The sequence below is a fragment of the Argentina silus genome (genome assembly GCF_951799395.1).
Source record: "Argentina silus genome assembly, chromosome: 8".
Lineage (NCBI taxonomy): Eukaryota > Metazoa > Chordata > Actinopteri > Argentiniformes > Argentinidae > Argentina > Argentina silus.
In genome coordinates this window covers 13,106,333-13,124,533 of record NC_139662.1, presented here as the reverse complement: position 1 = coordinate 13,124,533, position 18,201 = coordinate 13,106,333, and the positions used below count along the sequence as shown (strand labels likewise).

The 18,201-nt window shown below is 39.7% G+C and overlaps 1 protein-coding gene across 1 annotated transcript in view; it reads right to left on the bottom strand.

The window, feature by feature from the left end:
- The window catches only part of ephb2a (eph receptor B2a), a gene marked incomplete at both ends in the record, with an annotated part of 50,161 nt that overhangs the window by 27,861 nt on the left and 4,099 nt on the right, over window positions 1–18,201 (bottom strand). Inside the window, one exon of the mRNA XM_083675822.1 lies at window positions 1,273–1,337. Within this exon, the coding sequence (XP_083531948.1) occupies window positions 1,273–1,337 (65 nt within the window). The remainder of the gene's footprint in view (window positions 1–1,272; window positions 1,338–18,201) is intronic.

Sequence of the window (18,201 nt, the reverse complement as noted above, 5' to 3'; positions counted from 1 at the left end):
TACGAACTTCATTGTTTGCACTCCATTACAGTGTTAAAGTACTACAGTGTTGTATGAACATGATGGTTTAGAGCTGGGTGTTACTTTACTCTATGCTGCTATTCTTTTACACTATAATGTGCAGTCTTTAAAGGGATAGCCCATGCAAAATCTTGTTTTTGTTTGTCATTCGTGTTCATGCCTCATACTGTAAGGGGATTCATGTACAGATGAATCCACATCCCACAACATTTGCTGTATTTCTCCAAATATGCGTAAATCCAAAATGGAAGGAAAAGATGTGCACTGTTGACAGAAATGACATCGCTTATTAGTCTCTGGATGGAATTCAATCAATCCTCAGATAGCAATGTTTAGAGGTGGAGGCAGGGCCATTGAGGAAGAGAAGGATAGTTCTCCCTTGAATTTTGATCAAATAAAATAAAATAAAAACGTATTAAAAAATAATAACGAAAACTGTACATCTGCTGCACGAAATGCACTCAAACAGTTCACAAAATAAACTAAACGGTTTAAATAGAGAGAAGTTTTCTATGGTCTCAACAGTTGAAAATGGTACTGCAGGGAAAAAGAGGAAACCGAATTTGGTCCTCCTTAATGCACTGTAAGCCCGCTCATTAGTTTGTTTTATTTTTTCACTTTGTTTCAGTGTAAAATTAGGAGCTTCTGACGACAGGGCTCACACCAAATATGGTCTGACATCCTGACCATCCTATCAAAACATAAGTTAGCTAGTGTGTGCGTGTGTGTGTGTGTGTGTGTGTGTGTGTATGTGTGTGTTTATAGGCTAGCTAGTTCACTGACTGACTGTGTGTGTAGCTGCAGTTCTTTTTGCCTCAACATTCAGAGAGAGATTGAGTTATTGAGAGACGAATATAACTTTTTACACATGTATTTAGTAAGAGGAGAGAGAGGAGATACTCGTTTTCGTTTTTTTTTAATCTTGCTAGCTAGCTTTGTCGAATATCCCAAGGTGACTCTACTCCAAATGCCAGTGTTAACTCTCTCCTGATATAAACTGAAGCCATGTCCCATGTGCCCTCTCCAAGCTTTGTGAATAGCCCTGTCAAATTCTCTCATTACTGTATCAATCACATCCACAGACACACTCAGGGTCAGGTGTTCTGGATGGCAGTAAAGTGTTACCGAATACAACATTACGTGCAGTAATTGTCATCAAGTAGCTTAAAAGTTTCAAACCTACAGTAACCAACTACTACAATGAGTACAGTTGCTGTTAGTCCTCATAAAGAGATGGTTTGCTCCACTCACCCCCTGTGACGGGTAGATGGTCCAGCCCAGCTCTGCTGTCGCTGTGGTAGAGTCCATTAGTACTTCTGAAAAACAATGAGAGTTTGTTGTAGTTTTGTAAATGAAACACACAAAACAAAGCCTCAACAAAACAGAGCTCACCGTGGGACAAGAGGCACTGAACTGTCGTTCTGAAATATTGTCAAGTGACAAGCAACCAGGGTTAAACATAAATGACTGAACTATTTTGCCGATAAGATCATCAGGTCATCACAAGGATGCTTGGCTACTTGAGTATTGTATAAGGTGTGCTATAGCTGCATCTTTAGCCTGGAGCGATTACGCAGCATCATCTACTGAAACAGGAGGAGCTGTGCGCACTGTAGAAGTTACAGATCTCCTCACATACATATGCCCATAGTTGTGTAATATTACCATGACAAGGACAGTTATGTGACACGTGGAGACTTCTTTGATTGACATGTTCATGATTGTATTCATACTGTAGTTTGTTAACCATTCATTTAAAAAAGAGAAATGAATAAGATATGAATAATATGCCTTGTAGATGCATTTACATGTACAATTCAATGGTTAAAATAAAGGAATAATGCATACTATATATAAGCATGTTATGACCAAACCCTAAAATAAATAAATAAATAACATTTATACCTGTAATTATACCATAATTGCGTTATTAGGTAATACGAGATAAGAATTTTTCAGAGGGAAAGAATCACCTGTCTGGTGTGTGAAATCTTTGTAAAACAAAATCTGAGAGCCATTGTGACAATACTACAATGACCTGATATACAGTAAGCCTAGTCACCTGGTGTTATAGCCAGCTTTCCCAGCTCTTGATGTTAATGGTGTACAGGCAGCAGGACTCTGCTATTCCTCAACTTAGAGACCATGACAGATCACTCATGTGACGTCTGCTCTCTCTCTCTCTCTCTCTCTCTCTTTCTCTCTCTCACTCCCTCTTGTCTCCCATTCTATACCTCTACTCTTCTCTCTCAAACACACACACATACAAAGAAACCCACACAAATTGCATCACCAATCCATATTTGCCCATATGTCAGTATGTAGACACAGACATAGGCTCGCTGGCACACGCACACACACACACACACACACACACACACACACACACACACACACACAGTCAAGCCCATAATCTCTCTGCCCACCCATACCAGAGGGGGAGGGCAAGTAGGGCGCGAGTCACTCTACCAGTGTAGACTGACACATTTTAAATTATTCACACGCTCCTATCAGTGCAGTGCTGCTGAGTACAGAGATACTAAAAAAGCATCGTCCTATGTCCTTATAGGGAATACACTGTAGGAGTGGCAAACGGTCTACAACCTACTACAGTACAGGGGAGGCTGGTGGAGGCAGAAATCCTAGGATGGGCCCATTGTAATGCATGCAATATAATGTAGAATGATATCAAACACACATTCTGATTTCTACCTCCCCCAGCCTCCCCAGAACACTATTTGCGCCCCGAGCATACAGACAGAACATGATTCAGTCCCTAGAAAATAGGTTAGATAGAACCGCTGACATGCACTGTATAGTCCAACTGGAAATCCTATTCAGAGAGAAAAAATATTGCATTTATATGAATTGAAGTGGAAGACATAATGCAAAACACATGTATAAATCACTACAATAACGTGACTGGATATATTTTCATTCCACAGTCAAAAGTTGCAAAATTGTAATCTGCCTTTATCAAAATCTTGCACAGGCCAGACGGAAATGGGGGCCTTGAGTCTGTGGATACTATCAAATACCTAACACCATTTAGCTGACGCTTTTATCAAAACTTACATTGCAGTGAGTGCATACATTTTTCTGTGTATATGGTCCCAGCAGGAATCAAACCTACAACCTAAGCATTGTTAGCACCATGCCCTACCGGCTGAGCCACAGAGGACCCATCCTAGCTCAACTGTCATAGCCATCTAATGTGTTTTCACACTATAATTGTACCAAACTGAACCGTTCTGTGTACGACTTAGTGAGTTGAACTGGCCCCAGCGATTATATGTGAAGAGAAACCAGTCTGACCCTATTCTGCGCCATCACTGAAAAAAGCATGGTTTAGGTGAAACTCCCTGATTATCCTCCTCTTCCAGACACAATCACTGTTCACCCTTTCATTGTGACAACCAATGTGTACTGAACACTGAGACCAACATGGCAGCCTTGTATTTTTTGCTTGTTTTGGCTGCCTTGCATTACACAGGCGGGTGCAACTGCAAGATGTTAATGGCGTATGAATTGGGTTGCCCCCATGAAATCCAGAACGCTTTGAAACCTAAACAATTTACACTGCACTAAATTTTTCCTGACAGACAGTTCCTCCAAGAACTCAGTAACCTTTCACACATGGACTAGCATGCCAGTCGCTGTTCCCATCACGATGGCTTTTTTTTATGTCTTGCAACGATGTCACTTGACATTAGCAGCTAAGAAAGCTAGCTTGATTGCTGATTATGAGATCTTGCTACCTGCAATAGATTACATTGTAAAACAGAAACAAGAAGGTTATGGTAGTACAACTCACAAATGTGTACAAGAACACGCAGAGTGTTAGTGCCAACATTCTTTAAACAAATGAAAACTAATCCACACGTAATTTGATCTCAAAAAGCAAATTAGACAGTTCTAACACTAAAGTGTTGTGTTGAAATCATTGGCTACCTACACAAAGCAATGCTTTTATTCACAACTTTGGAAAGACCATTTATTCAGAAATCCTTCGCCATATTTACAAATAATTTTGCATTTATTAAAATAATGGTTTACACGTTTTTGTAACACATTTGTGAGTTGTACTGTATTTATTAGTTGTACTGTATATGCATTTCTTACAATAATATCAGCAATAATCTACTGCATCTCCAGACAGAGAACCAGAGAAAGATAAACAGGAACATACAAAATCCCAAATCAGCCGAGAAAGAGCAACCACCATGGGCAACCACTGTTGCTTCCAAATGGGCCATTTTACGGCTGCTCAATTCCTATTAGTATCAGTAGCGATTAATGAGGAGCTGGGAGGGAGCGGCGAGCCAGGTGTCGGAGCCGCCGCTAAAAGGGAATAAAGAGGCCGCGAGCACTGACCCGCGATGAATTCCCATAGACTGAGCCAAGAGGGTTTGGGAAGAGAGTGGAAATAGGAATGTGGGCTTGGTGGAACTGTGGGTTTCCGTGTGCCTAGGTAGACAGAGATTCTGATAACACTTACAACAAAGTGTATTTAATAAAGCCTTTGTGAAGACCTCACAAACTTACATAGGTGCTTGTATAAATAATGTAAAAGCTAATGTTACACCATGTCAATGGTGATATAATAACCCTTACACCTGTTGCTTTGCATCATGTGGCGTAGCCGTTATGACACCCATGAAATAGAATAACAATAGCTTCTAAATGATTTGAGAAGAATCTATGTACGCCTTATTAAGACTTCATTAAGGTACCACATTAATAAGATATAGGATAACACTTGCCACATCATTGGGAATGATATATCTGATGGTGGGGTCTCTAGCTAGCTAGCTATGTTACCAGGCAGCTGAAGCAAGCCCACACATTTTCATCCGGAAATTATTTCTCTAGCTAAAAAACATCAGGTTTGTTCCAATGACTGAACTCCGAATGAAACATTTGTGTGACATAGCTATGATTGATGACAAACAGACAGTTGATATGTTGTAACTTGTAGGCTAACTGAGAGGAGAGCATGTTCTCTCGGAGAGAAGGATGGGGAGATATTGCTGCGCAAACAATGTCGCTACCAAATGGGAAAATATTTTGCTGTTTTGGTTTGAACTGAAAGCCTGTGTGGTCAGAATTTTCTTAAAGACACACCTTGGCCAAAATAAGGCCAGCACTTGTGTTTTGGTTTAAGATGCAATGTTTACCTTGCACAACTTGGGGGGGGTGGATGGCCCTTCAAGTTGCATCTATGAAGGATTGCAGCTTTAAGGGAAAGGTTGCTTTGGTATAATGGTGCATTCATGAAAAGTCCGAAACCCGGAAATATGATCCATCCCAAATCCATTTGAACGGCCCTCCAACTTGTAATTACAAGTGGGAACCTCAGGTATCATCCTCCGATCAGTCCTCTGACTCTGACACCATGTCAACAAGAAAGTAACTCTTACCTCTAAGGTTAGACTTAAAACTATTAACTCTAACCAAATTTTAACCAATGTGGAAATGTAATTGGTTTTGCAAGTCTAGTGTGTGTCCTTAGTCTCTCTGGAAAGAAAATTCATAAGAAAATAAAATATGTATGGGAACAACAATGAGATGTATGGGAACAACTCAATGAGAGTCATGCAGAAGCGGGGCGACAGGTTTAGATTATGAATTACATAAATAAACTGTTCTAACTTGAACTCTTCATTCTGCATGTATAAATCATTATCATTTGAAGGTAAAGTTGTGAATTATGGAAAAGCTTGGGAGTTTTGTTTCTTCATACTATATTATGTATTTCTGGTTAATCTGGCAATCTGGCGGTTGCTCTGTCCAAAGGTATTAGTCATTGAAGTTGTGTGACTAATGTCCCATTATACATTCTGAGTTGGTCACGAATGCACCATATGTTGCCTACCTTTTGTGACTAGACATTTGTCATCATGGTTCTACAGTTTCTGCTGTTTAAGCAAAAGCGAGTGTTCACAGGATGTTACGGCCTGGGATTTCTGTCCCACACATGAAAGGCTAAGCTGAGTGTAATGACTAAGAGGTCCTCTGTGGCTCAGTTGGTGGAGCATGGTGCTAACAATGCTTAGGTTGTGAGTTTGTTTCCTACTGGGACCATATATACTGAAATGTATGCGCTCACTGTATGTATGCGCACTGTATGCGCTCAATGTAAGTCGCTTTGGATAAAAGCATCAGCTAATTGGCATATATAAGAGAAAAAGACAGCTGTCTAAAAAGCTGAGTACCCACCTCTTGAAAATGAAGTCTCCTTTCAACTTTACAGTGGGTGAATTACATTCACAGCATGCGCATTTTACATTGCTTTGATACAAATTATTTTGAAATGATGCATTTGTTCAAGAAAAAAATATGTTATGGCCACTCCTTTGCTTTCAATTGGGGCTTAGTGTGTATGGGATATTGCAATGCTATGTATGTGGCAAGGCAACGTTTGTTAGGAGACAACTACAAGGCAAAGCTAAGCCGCCTGTGATCTTTAACATACAAACACTCAACAAACAAATACACTATCTTCTACCATCTGAGAATTATTCTTCAACCAGAATTATCCATGTATAAAGAGGAGAGGGAAATAAAGTTGTGGTCTCTATCTCTCTATCTCTCTCTCTCTCTCTCTCCCCCCATGTCCCCCTCCCCAACCCCCTAACTCCATCTGTCTCTGCATTCCTGCAATATAGAGAGAACGCTCTCTCGCTCTCTTTCTCTCCATATTTCAATGAAAAGTAGGGCAACGAGGAGGAGAGAGTAGGGCAACTAAGTCCAGCACACATAATCCTTGTAGGCTGCGCAACGCTCTGTACGCCACACTGGATTAAACCCAGGGGACACATCACTGGGCTTCACTGGGTTTTATGTCACTGTGCCGGCGCGCAACAACACTCAGTTCCACATTTTTTATTTATCCACTTTTATGGCCTTGCTTTTTCTGCTTTTATGTCAGCGCTGCAAAGGCACAGGGAACACCCCTAGGCTGTAGCATGTTCCCACTGTAACACGCACGCAGGCTAGCTAGCATACATGCATGCCAGGGAGACACAACACACACACACACACACACACACACACACACACACACACACACACACACACACACACACACACACACACACACACACACACACACACACACACACACACACACACACACACCAAGGTCGGACCGGACACACACCAAGGTCTATTTCAATTCAGTTGATTCAGAAAATGAATTGATATTCATTCAATGACAGATTATGAAAAGTGCCATTTATTTTCAATGAGGATTGTTCAATTCTTGAATGGATATTTCCGTTTCACTTCCCGAATTTACTGAATTGAAATGGAATCAAATGCCCAACTCTGGCAAACACGTTTGGACGTCAAAATAGTCAAAATCTTAACGGCTCTGCTATTTAAAATTCGAAAGGCTAAATTGAATAGCCAATTGAACAAAGCAGATAGCTAAAATGTCCTAATCATCTATTTCTTTATGGCAACCAAACACTAGCCACTTCCCTAATACTTTGGTGGATCCTTAAAGATTACAATGGTGAGAATTTGCGAAATAGTGAAACAGTGTCATTTGACAGTTCAGTTTCTAGGAGGCTGCTTATTTAAACGCAACTCCACAATGTGTAGCATTTGCCCTTATTGCATGTGGAGACAGAACCATGGAAAGAGTAGTAAAAAAGGCAGATAAACTCTGAACACTGGTGGATAATTATCGACATAAACACTAAAGGGGTAACACTTTCTAGTAATGTTAATTTATAAACCATCAATAAATAATGAACTAACTTTTAACAAATAATTATTCCAACAGTTGTAAACTTTATTTAATGCTTAGTAAATTATTAGTAACTATATTTATAACTATTTAATTATATTTTTTGATATGTTTTACTTGTTATTCATAATTAATTAATTAATAACTGCTTACAAATCAGTTACAACATGAACACATGTTCATGGATGTTTAGATTATTGTTTAATTAATGATTTGGTAATAAACATTAACAAATACAACTTAAACATTTACTCAAGAGCTTATAGCTCAGAGCTTATAGCTTAGAGCTTTTTGCAGTACCTAATTTAAAGTTGCAACTATTCAGCATTTATTAAGATTTAGAGAGAAGAAGGGTTTTCTCCTTATTATTGCACTGGGATAATGTAATAACTCACCAAGACATTGTTTTTAGGCTGAAATTAATACATTTGATCAATATGATTGTACTCCTCCCCACAAACAGACAGATAAACATGCACACACACAAACACTCACAGAAACACTTGCAGAAAGGCTCACTTATACAAACAAACACAAACGCATGCACTCACACATACACACACACACACACACACACACACACACACACACACACACACACATACACACAAATGCATGCATGCGCCCACTCTCTCTCTATCCCTCACACACCCACACACACCCACACACACACACACACACACACATACACACACACACACACACACACACACACACACACACACACACACACACACACACACACACACACACACACACACACACACAGGTATACTCACATATGCACAAATAAACACAGCAGTCAAGCAACAACAGAGCACACCAGCCACTTTTTGGGGTAAACAGCTGAAGGAGAGGGCTGGAGAAATGTGACCACTCTAAAATCCATAGACAGAGCTTTGGATGCAATGACTGACCATCCATGACAACTAAATAATTGTGTTAATCATGTTTTGAAGCTATACAGTGTTTGTTTACAATGTAGTGTGTGTGTGTGTGTGTGTGTGTGTGTGTGTGTGTGTGTGTGTGTGTGTGTGTGTGTGTGTGCGCGCTTGTGTGTCTCTATCTGTCTGTCTGTCTTTGTGTTTCAGAGACATGGTGAATCTGTGAGTATGTGTTTGTGTTCTTGTGTTTGTGAGTTTGTACTATAAATGTCTAGAATAATAAATTAAATAATAAAGTAAGAATGTTTGTGTGTGTGTGTGTGTGTGTGTGTGCGTGTGTGTGTGTGTGCCAGCATTGTGTTTTAGCTCCCGACAACATACTGTCTTGAGTTAGATATTGCTGCATCATATTATTTTCCATCATGATGGATAAACAACCATATATTCAACAGAAAACATCACATACTTTTGCCCCAGGGAACATTATCAATGAAAAAATATTATATTAAAGTACATTTGTGTCACCCTTGGACAGGTTGTTTCCCTCACATGCTGTACTGTACCTTTAGCATGTTGTAAATTTCATCTTGTTGTAACATGAAATGTGATGTCATATACATTTTATAACAAATAACATCAATTTATAATAAATCAGTTAATATACTGTATCTCTGAGCACCTGATATTGCATAGTTCAGAGTGGGCCCTCTCGAGAACCTGGCTCAATGACAGGTAATCATTAAGAGATATAAAAACACATTTATGTAATCTGACATTATTTAAGATCATTGTCTGTTTCCCCAAGAGTAACAATAGGAAATCTATCATGGATAGCTCTTGAAACATGTTGAATTATTCATGGAGAGTTAATTAATGCAGCTTTGATCCAACATGACACGCTCCAGTTGGAAAGCCATCACGACCTCCCTGCCTGCTCAGACTCTCAGACTACAGTTGGCTACCATTTCACTGAGCCAGAGACTAAACACACTCCACGGTATTTCCTCAGTCTTCCATGCTCATTTGCAAATGTCTGTATAAAGAACCACAGACAGCAGACTCATTGCATACAGTAAATGTTCAAATCAGGTCAAGATGTGGCTTAAGTGAGAGTTCTATTTGCACATCGGAGACTTCATAATATAAGAAACATGAAGTTCCTAATTCCCAACCCATTACTATTTAGGACCGAAGTGATTGTTCTGAGCCTCATGAGCATAATACTGTACGCCTCATGTTGTTTTACACCATTCGGTGGACACAAGCCCTTATGGAGCATTTAAAAGCTCTGTTTCTTTAGAAAATAATTGCCTCCTCAGCCTTCTGCTTTCCCCTTTCCCAAAAGTTGTATGTATCGCCTAATATCACTAATATTGATTGCAGTGTTATGCATGGCCGGATATCACTTTGACGCTATGCTGGGCTATTGCAAAGGGCAAGTAGGACAACTTGTGGCGAGAAAGCGAAATTGTTTATGGAGGTTGCAGATCTGCTAACCTTGTTGAGGTGAAATAGAAAAAGAAAAAGTAGCTACAAAAGGATGAAAACAAGTGAAGCCTCACCACACGTGAAACCTATCAAATACCTAATCCCTTCATCCACTAGATTTTGTGTATAGAGCACACTTCTGGCATTTTTCCTTCAGGTTTTCTTCCATTTTCTTCAATGTTACAAGCATCTAGCAACAACTCTCTGCAAAATAGCCCGACCCCAGTCAGAAAGACAACGCCCATAAGTACTGTACAAGCAATCATCTACCAGCATGTGAGGGAGGGTTCTTTGAATGTATCATCCAATGAAATTGCAAGCACATTCTCCCATCGTTCCATCCAGGTTCAATCCAAGCCAGATCAGCTAATTTGCAGGTATGGCTACACGAGACTACAGAGCTAGTAGAACAACAAACATGAAACACCTCGTCATCTTTGGAGACATAGGGCAGAGTTATAAGAGCTGCAGCTGCAGCTAATTATTTCACTGGCAGTGGCAAACTTGGTTGACTTTAGCCGAAAACACTCCACTTCTGGCACTGCCTGTCTCCAAGTTACAAGGTTTTTGATGTACAGTGTACCTGGACTTTCAGCGATGTTCTTGATGAGACTGTTCTTCCATTTGCTAGACTATTGCATGACAATAATAGGCTACAGCACATTTGAGTATGAGACTAGCCTAGTTGAGGCTGTATTTCCCAACGAGTAAAACACAGGTGACACAAAACAACAGAAACAATGTTGCAATCGAGTGCTTTTTATTTCCACAGTAGAGGAGTCAATATTGAACATATTAGCAGTCTACTGTGTGCCAAGTATAACTATTCACAGTGAATCCCGGTGTTACAGCTGAAGTTTGTCTGCTCATACCTTTCAATCGCCTGTTTTAAATCGGGAAAAGTAGAGTACTCGTCCTGATCTGCACACAGGTGTGCCAGGAGCTATAGTCATTATGAACTTGTTTGACTTCAACATTTAACCTGACTAGAATATCATAATGATTAGACGTGACAAGTAAACATTCATGATTGGTCATGAAATGTGCCTCCCACCATGAAGGTGATTGCTGCTTCAAGCAGTCTGTGATAAGTAACTGTGAGGTTCCAAAATTGTGAGCCTCGATCTAGCGAGTCTCGTAAATCTCAGCTAAAATGTTTTGACAGATTTTGTACAGACAGAAAGTTGAACAGATTTTTATCCCCATCGTGCAGCAGTTATTGAAAGGCGCTGGTCAGCAAATGATCAAAATGAATCCTCTCAAACACGGTATATATCTCTCATGGGGCAAATCCACCAAATCTGATTTCGAATGGCGATGTATCGCTTCCATTCATTTTCTATGGAAGTGCGGTGCATGATGGGATTGTGCGAGCGAAGTAAGCTGGGTGGGTCAATGAAAAATGTTGAATCTGGCTGAATATTTTTTACGTACGAGTGCTAGTTGGTGATTGCTAGTTGTCATCAGAGATCTGTTCGAGAAATATTAGTTCCGCTCACCCAAGTTACTACTTGAAAAAAATGGAAAACACAGAGAAGATAGCTGTAACTGTCTTGGCTTATCCCGAACTGTACAATGTCTCTTTACCAGAGATCCTTCCTCATAGAATGGACAGAATTGCATGGATCTTACACAGCTATTGTCCCTTCATTTGTTATTAATTAGTACTTACAAATAACAGTTGAGATAAAATACAATCCAATATTCACACGCCTGCCCCATTTCACCCCTATAGTAGTATATTTCTACATGGCCTAGGGTTAGGGTTATTTTAAATAAATTGCTATTATGCACAACAAACATGATTGCACAGCCTAATGTGCCTCCTAGTGTGTGGAAGCACGGTGACTTAGGATGCAGCATTCAATCATTTGAAACTGTATGAGATATGGTATTTATGCATGTCTGTTATTGTGAAAGGATTATATTCGTTGTATGTGTTAGCTCTTCAAGTGAAACAATGTATTTTATTCAAGCCTTTGTTAAAGACATTAGCACTTCTGATTCAGTAAGCTGTCTGCTTTTCAGACATACAACACAGCATTTTCTGTTGGCACTGTGCAGGGATATCACTTCAAGTGGAGAACATCCATGCAAATCCTGTTATTGAACACACGCACATGAGTGTGTGTGCGCACGCGCATGGGCAATTTACACAAGAGTTTTCAAGAGTAGAAAAAATGAAAGTACATATTAATGGGTATATTCACAAGTGTTGTCTAATGATGGTTTAAAATAAAACAAATTGTTTAAACAGGATTCCTCTGTTAAGTCCCATGAAAATGGTCAGAGTGGAGTAACCACTCTATTTTCCAATGAATCATTTTTCAGTAAAAAATCTTCAGTAAAAAGATATTTGTATTTGGTCAGACTATTTGACAATGTAATGGGAATAATGACAATGTAAGAAGGACAATGTATGGAGCCATGCTGTGTTCTTTACTTGATAACTCTAGCTAGCACTAACATTAGCCAGCATATGTCTCTATAAATTCTCTGCAGTCGTTTTAGTTAAAGTGAGATGTTTGGTCACACTCTACAGTGCTCATATTACAGTTGAATTGTTATTGTTGTTACACTATTGTGACTCATCATTTCACTTTAGGCTACTAACACAGCTATTAGATTATGCAACTCCATGGCACTTGCCACAGAGTTGGATGGCATTCTCGACTCACCCATCAAAGTTGGACTTTGATCAGGTTTTACTCCAGATACTTGAATAAATCCCAGTTTTTACGTTTCCACTGTACAGTAACCATGTTTGCCATGTACAGTATGACGTTCATCTGTATTTTAGAGACACATGACAGCCTTGGACATTGCATTGAAAAAAGGCTGCTTTGCCTATCATCATTTCTACACCATTACAGGATATTTCTGTCTCTCTCTTAGCATAGCATCAACAACAATAACAACGTGATTACCCCCAGGACGCTAGCTTAGCTTGCAATGCAATGTGATTAATACCCGGTAACCAAGGCAAAGTTAAACCAATGTGAGTTAGATAACTACACTTTGTTCTCAGATCACTCAATAGCTAGATCTGCTATTTGTGCACTGCTAGCTAATTAAGATATCACACACTGCCCCCCAAAGACAGTCAGCCTGAACATGATGCTACTGCAACTACAATGTAGTCTGATAATGACTTGTCATGTACTGTAATTTGATATCGGGTAATCCATGTAAAATGCAGGCTTAATAAGTAGCTAGATTAGATTAGATTAGATTCAATTTTATTGTCATTGTGCAGAGTACAAGTACAGAGACAACGAAATGCAGTTAGCGTCTAACCAGAAGTGCAAAAAAGCAGAAAAGTGCAGTGTGAACAGTATATACAGGTAGTGCAGTATATGCGCAGTATAGTAGTGCAGTATAGTATAAGTAGTGCAGTGTAAGCAGTATATGAATTAGCAGTAGCATTATAAGCAGAATAAATAGAATGCAGTATGAACAGTGTAAGCAGCATATGAGCTGTATGGGCAGTGCAGTATAAGCAGTATATATGTATTAACAGTAACATTAGAGTAAATAGCAGAATAAATATGGAATATGCTACAAGGTGGATACAGATGTAGATGCAGTAAGCTAATAACAAGGAACGTCAACACTCCTCAAATCTCAATCCCAACAACAAAATCTATTATCCGCTGCAGTGAGATAGCAGAGAACACCAGAATATAAAAAACCTTGTTAGGCTTTTCTTCTGAAAGGGATAAGGTCTATAAGGTCTATTACCTCTCTGAAGAGTAAGTATTAGGCTGTTTGAGAGAAGGTGTGAATCCTAAATAACATGCCCAGGGCTGAGTGTGACCAATGTTGTTTGAAGCCCAACAAAGCTACTGGAGCAGCAGTCAAAACTGAGTGTGCTGAGAAACCCTGTCAGTGCATCGGTCAGATTTTGGGTTTTGGTGCTCAATTGAATTTCCTGTCTTTTTCGACTATTGACAAGCCAAAATATGTAACTTAAAACATTGTGTTTTGTATTGAATCTTCTTTCAAATGTCCCGACTTTTTGGGAACAAACATTTTGCAATGTGTAGGGGGCGCCACCATCTTGAAGGTAGTCACGACAACAATGCGAAAGTCTTGAGTCGTGGTGAGTTCCATCATATCATTATCTTCTACTACAGAGAAAAAGTGCGGTCTGGCCAGTTCTGGGGCAGCCCTGTAATTTGGAGTAACACACTAATGAAGGTGAGGAAACACCTGGGCTGATTGCGCTCGCTTTGGTTAGTGTGCCCTTCGTTCCTTCAAATTACTAGGGGCAGCAGGACAGACCAGACCTGGCCAGACCACACTTTTTCCCATGTTTAGGCCAATCCTATGCTTTTCAATCCATGTGGGAAAGTGCACACTTCAGGAGAAGAGTGGAGAAATGGGACACAGGCATTGTCTTGGATTTCCTCAAATAATTGCAATTATGAAATAATTTAAACTGCGGTATAGTTTATTTGTAAACTTTATATTAGTGCAGATGAATATAGTCTGATATGTTATTCCATCTTGCCCAACACCATTGAAAAACACACTCCCGAACCATAACCCTAAGTACAGTAGGCTAGAACCCAGTAATAGCCTATAAGTAGTATCCTACAGTGTAACTAACAGTGTTACAGTATTATTTGAAAACAGTCAATTGGCCAAAAGGTCAGTTTTAAAAGGGTTGTACAGTCCTTTTTGCACTCTATTATGACATTATTAATGATAATAACTGATAATCACTTTAGCCGCACCGTCACAAGATGAATCGGCGTGACCTTGAAACCCCTAACCACGGATTTCTAACACAAAATGCATCCACAATAGCCTCTATAGAGGTGTAAGTAGCCCATATATTGAAACTGATAACTTAGAGTGAGTGTTTTACAGGGCAACATTGACAGATAGCGCCCTGTAACACTAATTTGATAATAAAAAAGAATTTAAAGTAAAACTTTCAGTAGTTACCCTGCTTGACACTGAAAACACACACACACACACACACACACATTAAGATAACACACACGAAAATAACATTAAATACATTAACATTAATAACTTTACTATCAATTATGTAAGAGGGTATTCATGAAACTAACAAAATAGTAACACTGAAATATTTTTCCCTATCAGCTAAAGAACATATCTTTCCTTCACATGAAAAAAACAGATGTTGTATACAGATATGTTGTATTAGGAGTGCCCCAGTAAATGGCCTTTTTTTAATATGCTATAGCTCATGCGAACATCATTGAAATTTCACACATAATTTGTTAAATGGGGGAGTCGGGACCCATTGATTTTCTAGTGCTCCAGTTCTGTCACTCACGCAATCTGTATACTAGAGAGGAGTAATGAAACATAGGGTGATAAAACATGATTGGTGAAGCTTACAACACTGAGATACTACACTGGGTCAACTGCAATGAACTCATTCATTGGCAGTTGAAGCCTATTTCAAGTAAACAGCGGAATGGATCACATGCTAAGTAATTGCAAGCAGCAGTATTGCAAACTGTTGGAGTTACTGTCACCTTGTCTATGTACACTTTATTGCAGTTCAATCCACTTGCAGTTAAGTCCACTTTTGGGAACAAAATTCTGTGGATTGATTGAACCATAATAATAATCATAATTTGACGTTCTTCAGAGAGGGATCATTTTGTAATATGAGCTGAATTGGAGAATTGAATTGAATTTGTAAGGTATTTTAAACAGATGTTCATGATGAGTGGTGCTCTATGGCAAAATATGTCTTTAAAGTATCTCACTAAAGGAAACATCTAAAGACTGTCTTGGGGAATGGAATCAAATGTATAGCCAAGGTAAGTGGAAAAATCTCAGTCAGATTTGTTGTGTGTAAGGATACAGACAGTGTAGAAACCAACAACAAAACTCTACAAATTTGGAATCAGATTAACAAACAATGGGGATCATGGGATTGTTGTTTTTATCAACATGTTTTCCCCTGTATTTCCACTGCTCACTCTGGTACAATAGGCTAGATGATCCATTGACTTAAAAAAGGACTTGCAGTGTCAGACATTCTGTGTTTCTGCACAGCACATGATTTGAAGAGGCAACCACCAGAGACAGACAGGCGAAAATCGGTGAGTCCATTCCCCTAGAACACCCCTCATACCACGCCACTCGATTTAAGAAAGCGCTTTTCTGGATCATAACAGCATTCGTCAATTACATATTTCTTTCAAGGGATCTCAATCCCTGATCGCTACCGATTAACCATTTAGAACCATAAAAAAATGCTTGAATGTTACATCCTGCACCTTTAAAATGAAAAAGGATTAGGCAGATGTAACATTAGGCAGTATTAGGCAGTACATGTTAACAGGTAGACCCTGTGTCACTTGAGATGTGTGTCAAGATGTGGCTAGATGACTCATAGCTCTTCTGGTAATCCCCCTGGTTCAACCCATCACGACCAAGATCTCTCTTTTCCATCATTATCGTCTGGGGCACGGGACCTGAGAGCTGCCAGGAAGGATCCTGCCTCTGTCTCTGGGATGCTCAGAAAGGCATGAATTCCCCTCCATTAGTCTCAGAGGAAAACGGACCACAAATGCTGAGGCGCAGAGAGCAGGCGGCGTCATGGCTTCCCCGCTCCCATGGCATGGTCAACGTACGTTTGTAACTTTCCAATGACGTCTCAAGGGCGAGAGGATGGTTTTCACTGACAATCATGTAGATCCGTTGAATTAATGGATCACAATCCTGTTTTTTGCTTGTATTAATGCTATTGAGCCTGGCCAAAATGCTGTATCAGCCTAGTTTAATCTTCCTTTATCAACATTATCACATTGCATTACCATGGATAGCTGGTTGAATTTCAAAAAGTCATCAACGTACACAGTTTTCAATTGATTTCATGTGTCATTGTGGTCTTTGCCTGGTGGGAGATCTACATAAGATTTCAATGTATTTTTTTTTATTGATAATTATTTTATAGATATAGATATAACAGATTTCGGGCGCTTAGTGGCGTAGCACACTAATGCGCGTACCACATAATCGCAAGGTTCCTGGTTCGATTCCGACCCTCGACATATCTTGCATGTTATCCCTCCTCTCTCTCACCCATCCTTCATGTCGATCTCTACCGTCTCTATCTCCATAAAGCAGAAATGCCCTAAAAACATATTTAAAAAAAAATAAAAAATGTCCACAGTGCAAATCTGGCCATTCGACAAGGTGCCTCTTAAGAGCACAGCTAGCTACTCCAGAATGTTCATCATCTAATGGATGATTCTCTGGCTATGCATTGGAGGTGGTAACAAGGACATACCCAGTACAAATCTGTAGCTGACTATCAATAACCCATGAGGTTTCACGGCATCTGAGTTCTGGCCATTTACATGGGCCTTTTATGGGCTTCAGTCATGTAAGCATAGATCTGTGACCATGTTCTCTGAGTTTTGCAACCTCACCATAGGGCAACGGGGGAAGTAGGTCAGTTGCTGTTTTGATGCTCGATATTTTCTGTCACTGCTCCCAGAGGGGAAAGAGGACTGACTGTACTGAGGAGCCCAACACTGAATATTGATTTGTTGAGAAGGCTGGTTTCCACTGCAAAAATGTTGTTAAAAGCATAAAAGCTAAGGATGCTTCCTTTTCAAGAAGAACACGGCAAAGGTGTTATTTCAATCGTGCAATCTTGTGTGTACTGCATACAAAGAGAAGACATGTGAGAAGTCATTTTGATTGAGGTTGTGAATCCAAGAAGTTACAAAGCTCTGTGAGAAACCAACCAGCAGATATGGCAAAATGGGCTGGCCTGGGTCAAGACATTGCCAAAGACCGTAAGTCATGGCATGTGGATTTAGCAGTCTTACGATCCATTCTACCAAAGCTTCATCTAACATAAAATGGCATTTAGGACAACTTTACCCAAACAATTCTGCGATGGCAAAAAAGTGTAACGCAGGTTTGATTGAATGAAACCCCTTAGACCAAGGAGATGAATGGAAATTAAAATGGCATGGAAAGTGACTGCACAGAAATCAAACAATTCTCGTTGTTTCCAAACCAGCGGCCACGGCTAGGAAGAGA